Source organism: Melospiza melodia, chromosome 3 (genome assembly GCF_035770615.1).
Source record: "Melospiza melodia melodia isolate bMelMel2 chromosome 3, bMelMel2.pri, whole genome shotgun sequence".
NCBI classification, from domain to species: domain Eukaryota; kingdom Metazoa; phylum Chordata; class Aves; order Passeriformes; family Passerellidae; genus Melospiza; species Melospiza melodia.
Genome location: NC_086196.1, coordinates 113,365,380 through 113,385,775, shown reverse-complemented (window position 1 = coordinate 113,385,775; position 20,396 = coordinate 113,365,380). Strand labels below are relative to the sequence as shown.

At 39.8% G+C, this 20,396-nt stretch overlaps 1 protein-coding gene across 1 annotated transcript; it reads left to right on the top strand.

The window, feature by feature from the left end:
* Positions 1-1,567: 1,567 nt before the first annotated feature.
* PNPT1 (polyribonucleotide nucleotidyltransferase 1) lies at positions 1,568-16,537 on the top strand. Its single transcript, XM_063152765.1, has 29 exons — positions 1,568-1,767; positions 3,117-3,177; positions 3,482-3,556; positions 3,843-3,948; positions 4,298-4,347; positions 4,811-4,874; positions 4,961-5,008; positions 5,702-5,815; positions 6,011-6,197; positions 6,377-6,428; positions 7,145-7,202; positions 7,343-7,439; positions 7,535-7,637; positions 8,426-8,496; positions 9,090-9,126; positions 9,883-9,949; positions 10,053-10,142; positions 10,413-10,466; positions 10,570-10,676; positions 11,628-11,699; positions 11,794-11,857; positions 12,388-12,471; positions 12,934-13,017; positions 13,649-13,755; positions 13,848-13,903; positions 14,587-14,665; positions 15,017-15,064; positions 15,425-15,583; positions 16,219-16,537. The coding sequence occupies exons 1-28, from the start codon at positions 1,577-1,579 to the stop codon at positions 15,578-15,580; spliced, it is 2,382 nt and encodes a 793-aa protein (XP_063008835.1). The 5' UTR covers positions 1,568-1,576; the 3' UTR covers positions 15,581-15,583; positions 16,219-16,537.
* The last annotated feature ends 3,859 nt before the right edge of the window (positions 16,538-20,396 follow it).

Sequence of the window (20,396 nt, the reverse complement as noted above, 5' to 3'; positions counted from 1 at the left end):
GTTCTATGGCCATAGTCTGTTAGTCCATGACAGCAATGAAATATTCATTTATCATCTTGTTGAGTGTGAGAATAGCAATTGTAATAATTACATGAAAAATATTCCAAACAATTGTCTGTTTGTCATTCAGTTTGAATGTGAATTCAAGGGAATATGGGGAACATTTCTGCTTTGCCACTTAATACATTCTTGTACCAATAAATTGTAAATCTGGATAAAGTTAACAGCCTTTTTGCCCAGGCCAAATCCCAAGTTTCTGATCATTTTACTTCTCTCTTTTGTGTCTTGCCAAAAAGATAAGAAACATGTTGGCACAAAAGGAAAATTATTGCTTGGACTGTTCTCCCAGTCTTGAATCTGTTTCCTATAAAAGCAGCTTGGACAGAAAACCTGAATTAAGTAAACAAGCAACATCAAAATAGCTTTAGAAATAAAATGGTAGAATATTATGAATTTTTTTTTCTAATTACTTGCCAAATTTAAATTGCTAAATGCAGATGGCAGATGAGTTCAAGGTGATGTGTGACATATAGCTTATATTCACTTAATCCCATATATATCTCACTGTTGGTGTGATCAGATCTCCACAATCACGTTATTGTTCACTCACCTCAGAGACATAATTAACACTAATTACTAATTTATTTTGCATTACACTGAGGAATAATTAATAAACTAACAAAACCACTGTGCCCTCAGTGACATTCTGATGCACTCTGAGCTTGTAAGAGCACATGAAGTTTGTGATAAGCAATATCTGTGTTTTATTCTTCTTGCACATTGCAGATTATTTTGGTGTTCTTGGCTAAAAAGTATGTTTTGGTGACTTTTTTGGGGGGTGGGGAGAGGTTGTTTTGGTTGTTTTTGGCGGTTTTTTTGGTGGTTGTTTTTTGGGGTTCTTTTGGGGTTTATTGTTTGTTTCTCTTTTTAGTTTTTTTGGGGGGGGGGTGTTTTTTGTTGTTTTGGCTTTTTGTGGGTTTTTTGGTGTGGTTTTTTTTGTTGTTGTTGGTTGAGGTTTTTTGGTATTTTTTTCCTGGTTGTTTTTTGGGTGGTGTTATTGGAGGTTTGTTTGTTTGTTTTGGGTTTTTAGGGGTTTTTTTGGTGGGTATATTACAAAACAAGGTCTGCGGAGTAAATTAATCCCAAAGGCAGGTATTTTTCCCCTCACGAATCCCAGCCGGCCGTGGGGCCGCCCCTCAGGTAGGGTGGGGCCCCTCAGGCGGCGCCGTTACCAACCCTCCGGGACTCCTGAGGGCGCAGCCCGGTGCCGGTGTCCTCTTCCTCGCTCCGAGCCGCCGTTCGAGCGGCTTTTCCTCAGATTCCAGCCCGAGGTGGCTCCATAGCCGCCTCAGGCGCTATGTCGGAGCTTGTTCTGCCGCTTTTCACCTCAGGATTCGGGAGAGGCGGAGCGGCGGCACTGGCGCGCTCTGCGCTGCCTGACCCTCCTCAGCCGCTGTAGCGCCCGTACGGAACCGAAAGCGGCGCGGCGGCGCCTCGGCCAATCCGCTCCGCTCTCACTGCGCGGCGCCGCTGCCCCCAGCCAATCGCGCGGCCGCCCTTTCCTGCCGGGGGCGCTATGGCGGCCGCCACGAGCTGCGGCCGCGCCGCGCTGGGCGCGCTGGCCCGGGATGGCGGCGGGGCCGCGGCGCGGTGGCGGCGGCTCCTGCCCCCGGGCCGGCCCGCCCTGCCCTGGCTGTGTGCCCGCGGCGCCGCGGCGGGGCCCAAACCCGCGCCCGGGAGGGCCGTGACGGTGGAGGTGGGCGGCAGGTGAGGGGTGTGGGGGCGGCACGGCCGAGCACTGGCCCCGCTGGAGAACAAGACAAACGTGAGGGAACACTGATGCAAAATGGGGGATGTGTGCAGGTTATCTGAGGTTATAACTGAGCTTGTCCTCAGGCGGGGCGTTCTTTGGTGTCGGGTCTTGGTGTGCTGCCAAGCAAGAAGAGAGCCCGCAGCAGTGGGATCAGCCATGTCATGGCTGAGTCGGGGGCTGAGTAGCCCCAAGGATGTTATAAATGAAGACCTTGATGGATGTCCCGGTGTACATTGCCAATTTAGCAAAATATTCCATGCCACCAAGTTGATCAGAGGAATGGAGACCTTTCTGGTCAGGAAAGGCTGAGAGAATTGGGATTGTTCAGCCTGGAGAAGAAAAGCTTTGGGGTGATCTAATTGTGGCCTTCCAGGAGCTGAAGGGAGCTGCCTGGAAAGGTGCAGTGACAGGACAAGGGGGAACGGGTTAAAACTGTAAGGCAGTAAGTACAGGTGGGATATTAGGGGAAGAATGTTCCCTGTGAGATGCTGGCACAGAGAATCTCTGGCTGCCCCATCCCTGGATGTGTTTAAAGCCAGGTTGGATGGGGCTTGGAGCAACCTGGGGTACTGGAAGGGTGGAACTCAATAATCTTCAGGATCCTTTCCCACCCAAACCATCCTGTGACTCTACAGCTGAATTGTATTCATTATAACAATAAAAATCACACCTACAGGTCATAAGGGCCTTGCCCAGGTGTTCCCCTGAGCATGTGAACGTTTTGCCTGGGATAACTTGTATAGAAATTACTGACTAGTCATAATAGAGGGGCTGTGCGTGGGAAGGGATCAGCTCTGGATTTCTGTGTATAAATAATGGAAAATCAGGAGGTTTGCTGGCCTTGTGCAGTAGCACCCAGCACACCCCTGGAATAAATAATCCATATTTTTATATATTGCTCTCAAGTGTGTCCTCATTGCCTTGTTGGTGTCCTTTCTCTGCCACAAAGGAGGGAATACTCTGCAGCAGTGCTGGGAAGTGTTCAATCAGCTCCCCTCAACCTTGAGGGTGTTTTCCACTGACTAAACCCCAGCTGGAGCAGGTGATGCTTCACCTTTCTAATCCTTGGGATAGTTGAAAGGCTTTGCTTCAAGGTAAAGGAAGCAGGACACTTGAAATTTAAGTGGATTTGGTCACTTTTGCTCAAAGACTTTCAATTTTTATATCTAAGAGGATTTTTGTATCTCCTGTGAAGCACAGCCTTTATTCTGTGCAGCTGGGGCTACAGATGAATGCAGAAATTGCTGGGAAATGTGCATGAACTCACTATAAAATTGTGTAACAGGTTCTTTCTTTCCTTTAGAAAGATGGAACTGTCTTCTGGTAAACTTGCCAAGTTTGCAGATGGATCTGCTGTTGTTCAGGTAAAAACAAAAGATAGCCGAAATTTGTGCAGCTTCAAAATTCCTGAATCTTGAAAGTCATTGGTTGGGCATCAGAGCCTGTGGGATATAGAGCTTCAAGTGGCAACTTCATCCCTAACAAAGGGACAGCTGTATTTTATAGGAAAAAATTAAGTCTGAAAAGCAAAAACAGGGCATGAATTTATGTGGCGGCTTTCTGCAGAGTATCATTCTTAAGAATTACTGGTTTGTAAATAAATTTAGAACATTGGAAATTATTTTCTTTTCAGATAACTTCAGTTTTTACCTATTTTTCTTAACCCAGCTAGGTGACACAGCAGTGATGGTCACAGCAGTCAGCAAAACCAAGCCCTCTCCTTCTCAGTTTATGCCATTAGTGGTAAGTACTAATGATTAATTAAGTAAGTACAAAGTATTAATTAAGTACTAAGACTTAGTTTTGTGCTAATCAATGATGAACTTAGCAGCCATAGTCCTTAAACAGTGGAGTTCAGGATGCTGGGGGGAGTGGGGAATGCAAAGAGTAGATGGCAGTCTGGACTTCAGAATTGCAGTTGATGATAAAATAAAATGATAAAAAGGATCCCTGTTGGGTCCCTTGTGAGGGTTTCTGTGGCTCTGCAGTAAATAATCAGTTGTCATTAATCATGAATTTGCTTTGGAAGGTTGACTACAGGCAGAAAGCTGCTGCAGCAGGAAGAATTCCTACAAACTATCTAAGAAGAGAGCTTGGTTCCACTGATAAGGAAATTCTTACAAGCAGAGTAATAGGTAGGCTGAAACCTTTTATCTACAATGTACTTTAAAAATGTTGTCATTTTCTTGTGAGTGTTTGAAAATACTATTTATAATGCTATTATAAATACCATTTATAATGCTGTCAGAAAAAAAACATGTAATTTATTTATCAGTATGATTGAAATTTTAAGGTTATATATGTCATGCTAAATACATTTAATACATTTCTGGGTTCTCCACTATTCTTTCTTTTTTTTTTTTTTTTTTTTAACCCCCATTTTGTCAGTTTCTTGTGGGGTCATTTCAGGACAAGCTGAATATTAATTGCTGAAACCCAAATTCTTATGAATTTTTATGAAAAGTTTGATTATGTCCTTTGCAGATCGCTCAATCAGACCTCTCTTCCCAGCAGGCTACTTTTATGATACACAGGTAGGTCATGCCACCTTCAAAATGGAAAACTTGGATATGGCCAAGGAAAATGTCATTATTCAGGCCCTGTTTTAAGAAAAATCATTTTTGTTAACATCAGGGAGGGGTTTGCTCTTCACAAACAAGTGTAATGTTGCTTTTTAGTCTGTGATATCCTTGTCTTTATTTATTATTACATCCTATTTTCCGAATTTTGTTGTCAAGGGGCAGGAACAAAATCAAAATCTCCTCTGTACAACAGAGGAAAGATACTAATAGTAAATATTTTATATATGATGTGATACAATATTATCCATTAATGGGGCTTTATTGTCAGCTTTCTATTTTAAATACCTGAAAAAATTTCCCTGTGAAATATAGACTTGTGTAGATACCTGGGGTTTTTTACTGTCCTTAGCTTTGTATTGACAGCTAATAAAAATGTATAGGTCAAAATGATTCATTATCTTTTATCTTATGCCAGATCCTTTGTAATCTTTTAGCAGTAGATGGTGTCAATGATCCTGATATTCTGGCAATTAATGGAGGTAAGAAGGCTGTGAGAAATTGGTGCTTTGGTGGGATTTAATGAGATCAGGTTTTTTCCTAATCCAGATTTATGTCTTCCTTTCAGCTTCTGCAGCACTTGCCTTGTCTGACATCCCCTGGAATGGTCCTATTGGTAAGTAAATATTCTTAAATTATGGGTGATTTTAATGGAATGGAAGATTTAGACCACAGATGGCACTTTGTTTTTTTAAGTAGAAGCTGAATCTAAACATTAAACTTCAAGCATTGGAAATAATTTTACCATGGATAGGATTATTGCACTTCAAGGGATTCTTTTCTCCTGGACTAAATGCACTTTTGAGAGGAAATGCAACATGGAAATAGTGTACTATAGAGACCAATAAATTAATTTTCTCTTAAGAGAACCATATTCATTGAAAAGCATTGTTTGGAAAATACCTGCTTGAGAATACTTTTCCTCAAGGAATTCAACCAGAGATTTATTTCCTTGTGAGTATTTTCTGGGAAGAGAAAAGATCTACCCAAGAACAAATATTGAACAATTTCAGCTGCCTTTTTTTTTCCTAGAAAATATGTGCTGAAATAACAAAAAACTCCCAGTACACTCACAGCATTGTGTGAAATACTGGCATTATTTTCCCTACCCAGTGATACTCAAAATAAAAACAGAATAAGTGATTTTGTCTTCTAGATTAGTTCTTAATATCCAGTCAACGTGCTGATATTTTTAAATTAGTCTGTAGCTTTAATTATTGTTATTAGCTGTGTAACTCTCAAAGTACAGTGATGCCTTAAAGAAGGTAATTATTATAATAATAAATGACTTTGTGGAGTTTCTTTGCAGGTGCAGTGAGGGTGGGGCTGGTGGATGGAGAGACTGTTATCAATCCAACTAGGAAAGAGATGGCCTCTAGTACTCTAAATTTAGTTGTTGCTGGAGCTGCACAAAATCAAGTTGGTAAGTGAATTGTTGTCTGTTGAGGGCTTGGAAATCTTTGCAGATGTTTTCCTTACCTTTGAAATGTGGATTTTTATACAACAGTGATAGGTAACTTTTTTAAAGTAGATTTTGTCATATTTATGCAGTTTAATGTTAGATTGCTCTTGAACAATGAAACAGGAATTCACTGAATTTTTAACTTTCCATTGCCAGTTATGTTGGAAGCAACTGCTGAGAACATCTTACAGCAAGATTTCTGCCATGCCATCAAAGTGGGGGTGAAGCAGACCCAGCACATCATCCAGGGCATCCAGCAGCTGGTGAAGGAGCGGGGGGTGGTCAAGAGAACTGTCCAGAAATTATTTATTGCTCCTGAAGAGATCGTGGAACTTGCAAAGAAGTAAGTTCAGAACAAGTAATGCAGATGTAGGAATGTTTGTGAGTCTGGTGCTTTCACCAGATTGGTATTTCACTAAATAATTTTCAAACATTTAGTCCTAAAAAAAAAAAAAAAAAAAAATGATTATAGAAGTGTTTTTTAAGTTGTATTTTCAAAAATTCTTCCTTTTCTCCCTAAAGGCTTGCTTCTAACAAGATCTATGCAGTGTTCACAGATTCAAGCCATGATAAAGTAAGTAATGACTTTTGGTATAATTATTTTTTGAGTTAATGTAATAATGAAACTGTAGGAGGATAGAGTTCTTAAAGCTTTTAGCTCAAGCTCTGTCCCTGGAGGTGTTCTAAGGAAACACAGGATGTGCCATGGCCTGGTTGGCAATGTGGTGATCATAGGTTGGATTTGATGATTTCAGGGCCTTTTTCCAACCTCAGTGCTACTGTAATTTAAGCTTGTCTTCTTCCCTGCATCTATTTGTAATAATAATTAATTTTTTTCTAAGTTTTTAACCTGACCAGAATATTTGCTTGTATTATATGGCGGTGAAGACTCCCTTTTCCAAACGAGTCACATGGAAAGAAAGAGGAGAGATTGGGTGCAGGTCACTCCTGAAAGTTCTGGCTGGGCACAAGAGCAATGTTCTGCTTGGGAAAAATTCTCAGTCACTGGATTATCTCCCCAGGGAAGAGGTGGATTGCCCAGTGTGGGACATTTTTAGGATTCAGATGGGGAGGGTGCTGGGCCATCTTGTCTAGACTGCTCTTGCCAAGAAAAAGGTTGGACCACACAACTCTTGAGGTCCCTTCCAACCTCATTATTGATTTTTCAATTTGTGTGACAGTTCTGTTCCTTATTCCTTAAATTTTTGCAGATCTTTAAACCAAACAGCCCCAAACCTCAGTTGTTGTTCTGCCCTGTAGAGTTAACTGGTTGCAAATCCTCTGTTCTAGATTTCGAGAGATGAGGCAATCAACAAAATAAGGCTTGAAACAGAAGAACAGCTGAAAGGTATCATTTTTGTTAATATTTTAAGAATGCTTTAATGGAGGTAGCACTGCTTGGAGTTAGAGTATCTAACTCTTTGTTGGAAGCTATTTTAGTGAAAGTTCTATAAAATCAATTCCCAACAATTTCTTTTCTATACCCAGAAAAATTTCCGGAGGCTGAGCCTTACGAAATCATGGAATCTTTCAATGTGGTTTCAAAGGACATTTTTAGAAATCTTGTGCTAAATGAATATAGAAGGTGGGTGTGTCAAACTCCTACTGATAATATTTCTGTCAGCTTTTAATCAAAGACTGTGGTTGAACTGATCTCTTCATCTCTCTTTGTCACTTCAGGTGTGATGGGAGAGATTTGACTTCCCTCAGAGACATTAAATGTGAAGTGAACATGTTCAAAATGCTTCATGGATCAGCCTTGTTTCAGAGAGGTCAAACACAGGTAGTGTCACTTAAACATCAGAAATGATCAATGAACTATCAAAAGCTGGCAGATTAAATGCCAGGTTTCCTTTTTCTCTTCACGTTTAAATAGCAAGAAGCAGAAGTGTGTGGGTTGGGAAGCACATTGGTGTGTAGGGCACTGCTAAATTGGGCACCTCATGAGAAATCTTTTAAAAGCAGCTTCATACGCAACCTGAGCCAAATAGGGAAGTTTTACCCAAAAAAATTGCAATAATGAGAGGATTTTTTTCTCTTCTTTGCCAAAAGTGTCAGCTGTTGGGTGGATTGAAGTAAGATCATATTTGAGATTTGGTCTTCTGTACTTTTATAGCTCCCTTTGCTAGAGGACTGTCAGCCATAGATCTGAGTTCTTATTGCACTGATTTAGGGTGGCAGTTCAGTGATTTACTCCTCAGTGTTGTCCCCTCTTATCCCACTAAAAATAACACCCACTGCAAGTCCACGTGGGAAACAGGCACAAACAACATTGTGCCTGCAGCTGGCCCTGTCTCTTACATCTTTCTTAGGGAGCAAACTGCTCTTGGCTCCTACTTAAGCAGCATTAAATTAATATTTTTAAATGGGATTGCTTGTAAGAATGTGTGGTCTTTGCAGACTAGGAGTAAGTTTGTGTGATAGAGAAGAAAGGTTCTACAAGTGGTAGCTGATGGCATCTCATGTGCTGCTGGACTTGTTCTTTTTGATTCTTCATAAACAGTAACATTTTTGAAGGCTGCAAGGCTTTAAGAGGGGTTTATTTTTTACTTTAGCTCATTTTCATTTTAGGTTCTGTGTACAGTTACATTTGACTCTCTAGAGTCCAGTGTAAAGTCAGATGTTATCTCCACAGCAGTGAGGTATGTATGTCTTGGTGCTTTGGCAGTAGTAACAAGAAGATGAACATTTAATCATAAAATCCCCTTCAACTTCCACATAGTTACTTTTTGGGGACTGAAAAATGTGTAAAATTAGACTTTGAAGTGGCCTGCTTTCCAGAGATCATGGCATGGGTTTGTGTTAGGGTGACATTAATTCCATAGCCCACACTTGAAACTGGAGAGTGTGACAAGTGACATCCAGTCTGGTTTATGTATTTAAAATATTTATGGAAAATTTAACTTGGGATGTAGCAAGCTGGTCCTTGTGCTTTGAACACTTCCTTGCTGAAGTGAAATTGGTTCCCTTTAGAGCCACATTGCAGTGATGTCACCCCAGTGATTTCATCCCAGTGTGGGAGCTTTTACATTTTAATGTCTCAGCTTTACTGTAGTTAAATCTTTGTTCCCTGGAAGAGTTTGTAATATTCTCTAATTTTGGTAGCTGTGGGTGATCAGCAATGTATTGATTTGTTGGCTTTGGCTGGGTCCATTTGTAATTAGTTTGAATTACCTGTTGTGTGTAACACATTTGGTTGCCCCTGTTTTGACATGATCTTGTTTTTAATTAATAGTGGAATTAAAGATAAAAACTTCATGCTGCATTATGAGGTGAGACTTCTCCTGTGTTACAACTTTCTGCATGATTGATAGAAGGGCTTCATGTCTTGCTTGTAAAGGTGCAGTTGATCACTTCCAAGGTCATAAATTAGCTCTAGATTTGCTAAAATGTATTTATGCTAATTCATGCATCAATTTATATGAGCAGAAGTGCTGGTTTCCTGAAAAGCAGCAGGTAATTTGTAAATTGCCAGTTTATACAGGCTTTTCATGCCCTAACATTAGGTGAGCTCCTTCAGAACAGGTTCTTTCTGAAAGCAGGATTAACCTGTGCTATTATTTTTAGTAAACTCTATTAATATGTTCAGCTGACATGGCACAGCAATAGTAAATAAATGCTTTTACATCTTGGATCTCTCTCAGCCTTTGGAGCTTGCCCAAAGTGTTTCCTACAGGCAACAGGCAGATCTTGTTCCATTATCTCTGACAGAAATAACATTTCTGCTAGGTGGTTTGACAAGTTCCTTTGGAGGAAGCTTCTTGTATTCTCTCTTAGCTACCTTGCTACTGCTTTATTCTCTTTTGTCTTGTGGAAATAAAACATTTACTAAACATTACCTAAACTGGTCCTGGTTTGCAAACCAAGTGACGGTTAGAAGTCATGTGGTGGTTTGATTATTTTATTTTTAATGTATATTTACTTTGAGATGCACCAAAATTTTGAAGATGTTTTTGTCTAAGTGGATGTTTTAAAATGGAAAAGAAAAGCAGGTTAATTTTGTGTGTACACTTTTTTTTGTTTCAAAGTTTCCACCTTATGCAACCAATGAGATTGGCAAAGTTACTGTGATGAACAGAAGGGAGCTTGGACATGGTAAGTCCAGACTAGAGAAATGCCATGCTGAAAGTTCCAGTATTTTATCTGATTTTTATTTATGGATCACTTAGTGGTTATTTTGTTGGGTTTTTTTTAACAGGTGCACTGGCAGAACGAGCTTTGAAACCAGTTATACCCCAGGATTTTCCATTCACAATCAGAGTTACTTCTGAAGTCTTGGAATCCAATGGTATTAGGATTTTCTTGTTTCTAACCGAGGCTGGAGACTAAATTTGTTTGACAAACTTCATTTATAGGCATGCTAAATAATAGATTTCAGTTTAAATGTTCTTAAAACTATCACCTGAAATATTTTAAAATAAAAAGCACGTTCATGAAGAATGGAGCTTTCAAAATGGTATTTGGGGGCATTTTTATGCTACAGGATGAGGAAAATAGCTTGTATTGAGACCCATTTTTCAGTGTTTAATCCTGTTTTTTTCCTATATTCCAACTCCAGGCTCCTCCTCAATGGCTTCTGCATGCGGTGGAAGTTTAGCATTAATGGATGCAGGTACAAAATAAAGCACTCACAAGGATAAACCGCATGTGATAATGTGCTGCAGGATCTGGACATGACCAAAGGCTTCTGAAATGTATTTTTGTGCCACTCCTAGGAGTTCCAGTGTCAAATGCAGTGGCAGGTGTAGCCATAGGCCTGGTTACCAAGTGCAGTCAGGGCAAGGGGGACATTGAGGATTATCGCTTGCTGACAGACATCCTGGTGAGTGCTCTCACGTCCTCCTCCTAAAATTGCTGCTGCTCACTGCTGGAAAATACCTCTTGTGGCTTCTTCGGGAACCTTCCACCCAGTCAGTTCCAGAACATCACTCCTTGTCATGGATGTATTTTATGAAAAATCACTTTGACTGGATTTTTCTCCTGAGATGCTGAGAGGCCTCAGAAATTAAATGTAAACCATGATTATCTGCTGCTGTGGATAAAAGGTGCATCTTTGATTGGCCTCATGTGGTTGTTTCTAATTAATGGTCAGTCATAGTCCAGCTGTCTCAGACTCTCTGATCAGTCACAAGATTTTATTACCATTCCAATTCTGTTCTATTCCTTTCAAGCCTTCTGATGAAATCCTTTCTTCTATTCTTTTAGTATAGTTTTAGTATATAATTTTCTTTTAGCATAATATAAAATAAAGTAATAAGTCAGCCTTTTGAAACATGGAGTCAAGATTCTCATCTCTTTGACCCATGCAAACACCACCAAAACTCCTGGAAAAATTTGTTTCATCTTTTGTTTCATCACCCAAATTTCTCCCTCATTTTGAAAAATTTGTATGATATGTCCAGTCATGTTTCTTATTTTTCATGTTTTTAGTTATTTAAGCATTCATCAGCTTTCTCCTTCCAATTAATTTTGTCTTTCCTCATGGGAGAAAAAGATGAATAATTTACTGAAGGACACTGCATATTGGGGGAGAATGAGCACTTGGGAAAGGGGCTGGGGAGGAAAATGTGCAGCCACTGGCAGCACAAGATCAGCTGTGGATGAGAAACTTGTCCACAAAAATTCTTGATTTCCAAGGAGAGAAAGGAACAGTTAATCCTGAACAGCAAAATAAAGCTGAAGAAAACTTGGAAGTCTCAAAAGTAATTCCTCTGTACTTTTGGCATAGTGGAGAAAATGACTCCAACTTGGTTTTGTCTGTGTGTGCTGGCAGGGAATTGAAGATTACTATGGAGATATGGATTTCAAGATGGCAGGCACCAATAAAGGGATAACTGCACTGCAGGTATTGTGAGCTGGAATTTTCCTCAAGTGAAACTCTGAGAGTATTAAAAGAGATTTTCTGACATGTTGATGGCACTTAATTCTTCTCATATCAGGTTGATCTGAAGCTGCCAGGAATACCAATAAAAATTGTGGTGGAAGCTATTCAGCAAGCTACAGGTAGGTCTGTTCTTGCATTTACACCCATTTCATTATATTATAAATGGAATTAAGTTGTAGGAAACTAAACAATTAACTGTTCATTTTTTGTTCTCATTGTGAGAAAAACAAGCTCCTATCTTTATGAAATGGGTTTGGCTTCATCAGTAAGCTCTAAACCAACTTCAAAGTAACTTCAGCCATTGCATGATTGGGACTAACACACATTGCATGACTTTGTTGAAATTCAACAGGATAATGTTATAAAAATAACAGCAAACTTCCTCTCATTTCACATAAATTCAGCTATATTTACAAGTGAAACTTGCTGCCATCTGTATTCTGACATGTGCAGCTAAAATACTCTTGAGGCACATGAGAAAGTGAAGCTATGTGGTTTATTAAGGATTTAATGAGTTGGAAAACTTTCAGCCTGACATTCTCCAGCTAGGCAGGAGACAGGTTTTGACAAGGAATGCTTTTCTACTGTGTAACAAAAACTTTAATCATATGTAAAATTACTGATTTTTTAAAATTATTATTCCCTCTAGCTGCAAAGAGGGAGATTCTACAAATTATGAACCAAACACTGGCAAAACCCAGACCTAACAGAAAAGAAAGTGGACCAGTTGTAGGTAATGTTATTGTGTGAATTCATAGCTTTTTAACAATATATTTCTGCTTAAAATGCCTTTTTTTAATGATTGATTGTTATAAATATTTGCCTTTATCCTGTGGGCATAATTTGTGGAGGGATTGTGGTTATTTTTTATTTTGAGGAGATTGCTGTTGCCACATGGGGCAGCACTCCTATTTCAGTGTACACCAAAAAACAATTTAAGTGCAGTTATGTGAAGCTCTGACAAAATCAGAATGGATGTAGATGAGAGTATCAGTATGGCTTAAGGTAATTTACAGTCATCAGAGTTTATTCTGTGTCTTCATTAATTTCAGTTCTTGCCTGTAATTACATCCCTGTTCAGCAGATACCACAGGTAGCTGTAAGAGATGAAAAGCTCCAGGAATGTGCCCTTTTGTGTGATAGCTTTCAAGATGATTATATTTAGCACTTCAAAGGTTTTTAAATGTTCTTTCAGAAACCATCCACGTTCCATTATCAAAAAGATTAAGATTCGTTGGTCCTGGGGCTTACAACTTGAAAAAACTTCAAGCACAGACTGGTGAGACATTTTTGATTCCTGTGATGATTTATCCTCACGTGTTTCCCTTTGTTTCAGACTTGTATGTTGAGCTGTTTCAATGCTCAGTGCAAACTGGAAATGAAAAAATTCTGGTATCTGTAGAGTACAGGGAGATGCTCTGCTTTGGACCTGAAACCCTTAATGCTGTGGTGAACTTGATTAATGCTTCTCAGGGGATTGGGGTGGAGAAAAGGAGGAAAAATCTTATTTCCCTTTCCTAGAAGGGCCAAGAATTTTACCATTCTGGCTCCAAAACGCTTTCATTTCCCTCAGCTATTAATGCAAGTATTATTAAAATTCCCTGGGAAATTGATTCATAACCCTCAACATTTATTCAGGATTTTTTTTTGCAGCCTTTAAAGGATTATAAAAATAATTATGTTCTTTTATGGCTCACAAGTTTATTGAGGTATTTGCAAGGAGGTGGGTTGTTCAATGCCTAAATTGAACAAGATTAAATAATGATAAAGAAGTTAATAATTAAGAATTAAATAATGTTAGAAGTCTGAGGTCTTAATGAGTGTGCAAAACCCTTCTGCTCTGAGCAAGTGTTTTCTGAGTGTGAATCTGTGCAGTGTGCCCTGACTGTGTCCTCAATCCCCTTTTCCAGGTGTGACTGTGAGCCAGCTGGATGAGGAGACCTATTCTGTGTTTGCCCCCACGCCAGGGGCGATGCACGAAGCCAGGGAGTTCATTGGGGAGATCTGCAAGGATGATGTGAGCTCACTCTTCTGCCTTAGCTCCAGAGTTTGCTCTTTGTGCCTTCCTGTCTTACTGGTTTCTTTTTTTTTTTTTTTTTTCTTTTACAGCAAGAAGTTAATTTGGAATTTGGGGCAATTTACACAGCCACAATTACTGAAATAAGGTATAAAAAGTGCTTGGGAGTTGAAATTAACTTATTTACATAGCTATTACATTTTATATAATATATATAATATATATAATATATATGATATATTGTATATAATACATTGTATAGTGTATATTATTATATATAGTATATATTATTTATATAATATTATATGTATTATATATTAGGTATGTATACATACCTAATTATGATGTAAAATATTTTTTTTAAGAGTGCCATATTTATGCTGAGAATATTGGTACCTGTATAATTTCTGATATTTTATGATACTCTGGTGAAAATATTTTGTTTCCTGATAAAGCTGGGGTTTTTTGCTGTTTGTTTAGTTTTTAGGATGTCTCTAAATTATAAAAGTTTCACCTTTTTCATCTTTGAATCTGAAGGGGATGATATAAATTTGCTTTCCACTTTTCATCACAATGTTTGTCTAGTAAAAATTACATTTTGGGTGGTACCTATTAGTGAAATACTGCCCTGAAATAAGAAATTCTCATCCATTTTGAGTTAAAGAAAAATGAGTGGATATGTTATGGTGGATAAAAGGTTTTTAACAAGGGATGAGTAAAATTTGGTTTATGAGAAGTTTACAAGTTTTGCTTGCTTTGGGGACAATATGCAGAGTGAAATGTGGACTTTTCTTGATGCCCTTTGACATAACTGTGCTGTTCCTGCTGCAGGGATTCTGGAGTGATGGTAAAACTGTACCCAAACATGACCCCAGTATTGCTTCATAATTCACAGCTGGATCAAAGAAAGGTAAGCCATCCTTAAACAGGTGCAAAATGGGCAATTAGATTTATTTTACCCAGTTGGCATGGCTGTAACACACTTACTGTTGTTCCACAGCCCATTTCCAGGTTAAAAGCTGATAATTAGCAGCACTTTTTTGTTCTAATTCTTTCTGCTGGAAAGAATCAACTGTGTGACTGCTGCAGTTGTTTTTACACCAAGTTCTTTGGCTCTGCAATACCCTTTTCCATTAATATTCAGAAACCTGTTGTTCCTTTGGTAGTGCTGGGCCCCTGTAGTGTAGCATGAAGAAACCCTGAATGAAGGGATTTTTATAACAAACTAATAATTTTATTTCTGTAAAATGCTGTGTTCTAGATTAAACACCCTAGTGCCCTGGGATTAGAAGTTGGACAAGAAATTCAGGTAATTATTTTTTAACATTAAAATGCTAAAAAAACACTGTTTATATTTTAAAATTTGAATTTTTTTCTAATTATTTATTTAGTGTTTATGAAGAAAATATTTTTCCATATTGGATTCTCTTTCTGTGCTAGTTAAAGGCCTGATCATTCAAATTGTTTGTTTAATGTTATCCTCTTGCTATCTAGGCGCCAGAATATTTGATAGCAATATAGGCTAAAGGATGCTTATTTATTGCATTTCTAGCATCAAACTGATCAAAAATTTAATAAAAATTTCAACCCTACCCCCCATCTTTGAAGGAAAATGCTATTTCCAGCTCTTGAAGTTGCTCAGTGTGAGATTGCTGTGCTCCCTTACCAGGTGAAATACTTTGGCCGTGATCCCACCGACGGCAGGATGAGGCTTTCCCGGAAAATCCTGCAGTCCCCAGCCAGCAGCAGCCTGAAAACCCTGACAGATAAAAACAGCATTGTCCTGGGAGGGGCTGTTCCACAGACTTCCACCCCATCCCAGTGACAGGTAAGGCCAGCAGGGCAGCTCAGCTGACTCAGGGCTGCACTGCCTGCTCTGCTAAGAATTCTGCCAGTCTGGGTTTGCAGTGAGTTGTAGCTGTAGGAAATTTGATATTATAAAATTGGTTCGAATGCCTTGACAGTCTCTGACAGTCTAAACAGCCCCCTCTGTCCAAAACAAACTTACTTGTTCATCTCCAACATCATTTTTCTCTACCTTTTAAAGAAAAACCCAAACAGGGTATTGGAAGAGAACAAAAAATAAGCTGCTTTCTTGATTAGAGAAGAGTTCAGTCAATTATGAAATGGCCAAAGCTCTTCCTTAAGGAAGTAGTTTTCCAGCATGTATTTGACTGTCAGAAGGCTCGTGCCTCAACTTTCCCCAAAATTTCTGTGGGTTTTCTTGTTCTTGGAAAGCTGCTGGAACAGGAAGGTGTCTGATGTAAAAATCAGGAGCAGTTACACAGCAAGATTGGCTCGTGCACCAGTGGGAACTCAAGGCAATCTCTGGCAGCCTTCTAGGAATGACTGACAGCACTAAAAGAAGGGAAATTCACTGAAGAAATCTTGGTTTTAAGGAACATGTTTGAATCTCATACCTTGATATAATGAGTTGGTTACAAAGTGTTTTCTCTCTTTCAGGAAAAGAGGTGTGATAATTGGTGAAAATACAATTGACCTTTGCTAGAACCTTCTCCAGAATCTGCAGGTGGTGAGAGTGAATCAGATTTATAAAATAGACACTATTTATGCTTAAAGTGATGTAGAACTTCAAAGCCTTCAAGTTGATTAAAAACTTGAAAATAAAACCAGGAACAAGCAATGCCTTCATCTTGTGTAGCAAGGCTGAGATGGGAATACAAGAACATGGAATTCTGTGGACTGAGAAGATATTTCAATGCTAAAAATTATTCTTTTTTGAGTTATCCACTCAAAATAAAACTGTGAATATAAGAAGTAAGAGCTGAGCAACTCTTTTGTGGGAGAAAGAATTATCCTGTATGCTTGGCCAAAGTTTTAGTGGCTTTTCAGTGTACAAGAATGTTGAGCAAGACATAAAGACATAGAAGAATCACCTCTAACATGATGGATGCTGGTTTAGATTAATTCATCACTTTCAAAATGTTCAGACCTGCTACAATATCTGAGCAGAACTTGGCTGTAACATCACCCCTTATCACCTGGGTTTATTAACATTCACTTTTAAAATGCATAATTAAAACATCAATATTAAAATACTTTCTTGGAATGAACAATTGATGTGATAAATCTTTCCTTAAAACACTCTCATTAGGAGTGTCTTAATCCTTCTATTAATTATGTTGCATCAGTGAGTTCACTGATCTCTTTTAGACTTCAAAACCTTTCCCAGGGGCTCATGAGAATGACTTGTTTTTCTACTGTGAGGTGCAGACTTTGAAAATCAAACAGGGTCCTTCTGATGTTCAACAATTTGTATGCAGGACTAATAAGAAAATCAACTGGCAGGTGGGCTCTGAACCACCTGAAAGAAAAAACAAAGCACTGTGGAGAGGAGAAGTGGGAATGTACAGTTAAAATTACTCCTTTTTTTATTCTAAGTTAAAGTATTAAAGAAGAACAAAATTACTGGTATGCTGCTCTGTAGTTGTCTGTCTTTCATCATGTAAGATTGAAAAATTGAAACAAGTTTGGATAGATTGAAGAAAAGATTGCCAAGGAAATCTTTCCTCCTTTTTGAGGGCTGTGTCTTATTATTTCTTAGTAAGAATTCAGATGTCACTTCTTACTGTGACACTTGACTGATACATGATTGGCACATATGAATAGTGCTAATAAAATTATGTAGGTCAGTGTTAAAGTCCCTGAGCAGAAACTCACATGTTGCCATTTCTAGTAACTCTTCCCAGTAATGGACCTCCCCAATCTGAGTGGTTTTCCCAGGTTTACCTGCCTTTATTGTACACTGATTTGTGAGGCTGTGTTGTGGAGCTGCTCTCAGTAAAGCAGCTCCTGGCCTTGTGTGTTTGGTGGATGATGATAAAGGAGCAGAATGGCTTTCATGTTGCTGTGGCAGAACCTGTACAGTCAGCCTGGCTTGGTGCATCTGGAAGCAGCTTCAGGCCCTGTGGGAAGGGGTGGGGAAGAGCACTTTGGGAAGTGGCTGGGAGGAGCAGAAGGCTGCTCTCTCTTACCTGAGGAGTGAGCAGCTCCATGGAGCCAGGAGCTGAGCAAGTGCTGGTGCTCTGACCCTTCCTGGAGGGAAGGACATCCCAGGCTGGAGGAGCTCGGCTCAGGTGGGAGCAGCCATGATCAGAAACCAGGTGGGTGCAGAGTGCTCCAGAGAACAAGCTCAGTCCTTTCACAGCTGGTGGTTTGTTGTGTTTGAAATAGTGATTTATTTATTCTTTCTTACTGCTCAGCATAATTAGCTTCTGTAATGACCTGTCTTAAATGGAGCCATTGAAAGGAATTGCCTTGGAGAGTGGAGCTGGGCAGGAGCAGCATTGCAGCAGCTCAGCAGGGCCAGAAATGCTTTTATTTGAAAAGTCTGAAGTTTTCATCCAAAGAGTCAGGAGCTGGGGTACCCTTAAATGCCAGCAATAAACATTACAAGTGCTATCATAAAAGTATAAGAGCTGGCCTAATTGTACTTCTGGGGTTACCTGCCAGAGGGAATGATACAGTCTCTTAATTCCACTCCAAGAAATTTTAAGTGATTTAGGAACGAGTTGCCTGTCTTGCTTGGGAAATCTAAAAAAGAAGTTCTCTGCTGCTCATGTAGTGACACTTGTGAGTTGCTCTTTGTACTGTCTGCCCTAATGAAATCCTTTCTTTGGTGAAGAACAGAATTCTCAACACTGATAACTTGCTGGGGCTAATGGGGAAGGATGAGCTGCTGGCAGGTGCAGCACCACCGTGGAAAACATTGCTTTGCTTTCTGTGTGTCCTAAAAAGCAGAGACTCTGCTGCTTCACTGGTCTTAGCCTGCTTTAAATCCAGTATGTGACATTTGTTGGGACAAGTGTTGTGTGTGTTGTCCAGGCCAAGCCCCCAGAATGGACTCACTGGTTGTGGGTACCGATGGCAGGGTCATGCTGGGCTTCACAACCCCCTGGATGCTGTTTTGGGTAAAGAGAAGCCCCAGATCTGAGTGGGTACAATGTCGGATTTTTCTACAGAGGTCATTGAGTTCATGCCTAGAGAGATCATGGATTTACTTCACAGCTGAAGCATGAGAAATAGTTTTTCATGCCAATTCTAATTCACATACTCCTTTCTGTAGCTATTCACTTCTAAGAATTTGCTCCAAAATACTCTGCTGCGGTTTCTTGTGTTTTATATATCCTGAGAAGTGCTGCATTTAATCACGAGTACAAGTCATGCTTTTATTTTTGTGCATTTGGTTTGAAGAGCCCAAAAGCACGCACAGAAGTCGTGCAGAGGGGAGAGAGAGTTCATGAGCAGCAGATGTCCTGAGGCAGAAATATGCTGTGACCATTGGGGTTTGTGTTCCTTTTTGTGTGTTTGCTTTTTACTGAGCTTTCTCTAAGGTAGAAATACGCTCAGTTTGTAATACCTTGTGAGGAAAGGCCACTAAAACATAGCAGGGAAGGCTTGTTTGGAACCTGACTGTAAACTGGTTCATGTGACTCTCAGTCCAGGGTTTTGAAACCACTTAACATGGTCTTTTTATAGTTACTGACTCACTATTATCCATAATGATGCACACGGTGTGCTTCTATACAGCTAAATAGAAGTGTACAGGATAATTCTCAGAGGTGTTATCTTGTGTTTTCTTGGTGACTGAATCTTAGAGGCCTGCTACAATGAATATCAGAGCAAAAGCTGAGACTTGAATGTTACTTAGATGTTAAAGTTTTCTAAACCTGCCCAGAGAATGTTTGGATAAGTCGCAGATAGTTACTTTGAGTGGCAGAATTTGTTGGAAACACTTTCTTTCCCTTCCTCTGGAACCACATTTGAACCTGAGAGCAGAGAAATGCCAGTGGTGTGAATAGGAGCCCTACCGGTGTGACTGCTTTCACCGTGAGGCAAGAACCAGGAAAGTCTGGCTTTGTCTGGGAACGGGGCACACCCTGGCCTCAGGAGAACTTGTCCTCCCTCCTTCCTTCCCTTCAGTGCCTCAAAAATTGGGTTTGGAGACACAGTCGGGCATCTCCTCATCCCCGGTTTCCCGCTGTTTCACACAGCTCTATTCCCTGAACACTTTTGAGTCCTTTTTCCCTATTCCTACACAAGCATAGAAATGTAATTATTTTTTTGTTTGTAGTACAGAGGAAATGTGTAGATGGTATTTAGTGTTGAAAACTTTATATACAGACTCCACGATGCTTGGCAAGTGGTCTGTCTTAAATTGTACGCTGTGTGCGAGGGTTAATTAAGCGCATTTCTCTCTTTTGTGAAGCTTTACCTTCAGTTTAGCTTTCGAGCCTTGTGTGGAGATATACAAAGCAGGCACAGACGGCGTGCTACAGTATGGCTGCTGCTGTAAGGAGATGCTGCTCACTAACCTTTCTGCCGTTTTGTGATGCAGGGGACACCTTTTCTTCTTAAAATTTGAAACTCTGTTTCAATTGCGTGTGCTGTTTCAATTTACCCTGGCCGGGGTGCGGCGGTGGGTGGCACTTGCTGTGGCATGAAGAGGGAAGGCGTGCGTTTCGTCAGCGGTGGCACCAGCTTGTAGACAGACTTAAAAACAAAACAAAAAAAAAAAAAAAACAAAAAAAAAAAAAAAAAAGGAAAATTACGCTTTTTCGGGGGAACATGTCAGCCCTTAAGACGCCTAAGGTGTGCAAAGACAGCCCTGCGCCCACACC

Excerpts from the sequence above, each read along its gene's own strand:
- PNPT1 (XM_063152765.1), top strand. The coding sequence starts at position 1,577 with ATGGCGGCCGCCACGAGCTGCGGCCGCGCCGCGCTGGGCGCGCTGGCC. Across the intron at positions 13,018-13,648 it reads AAAACTTCAAGCACAGACTG|GTGTGACTGTGAGCCAGCTG; the intron begins GTGAGACATTTT and ends CCCCTTTTCCAG. Across the intron at positions 14,666-15,016 it reads CACAGCTGGATCAAAGAAAG|ATTAAACACCCTAGTGCCCT; the intron begins GTAAGCCATCCT and ends GCTGTGTTCTAG.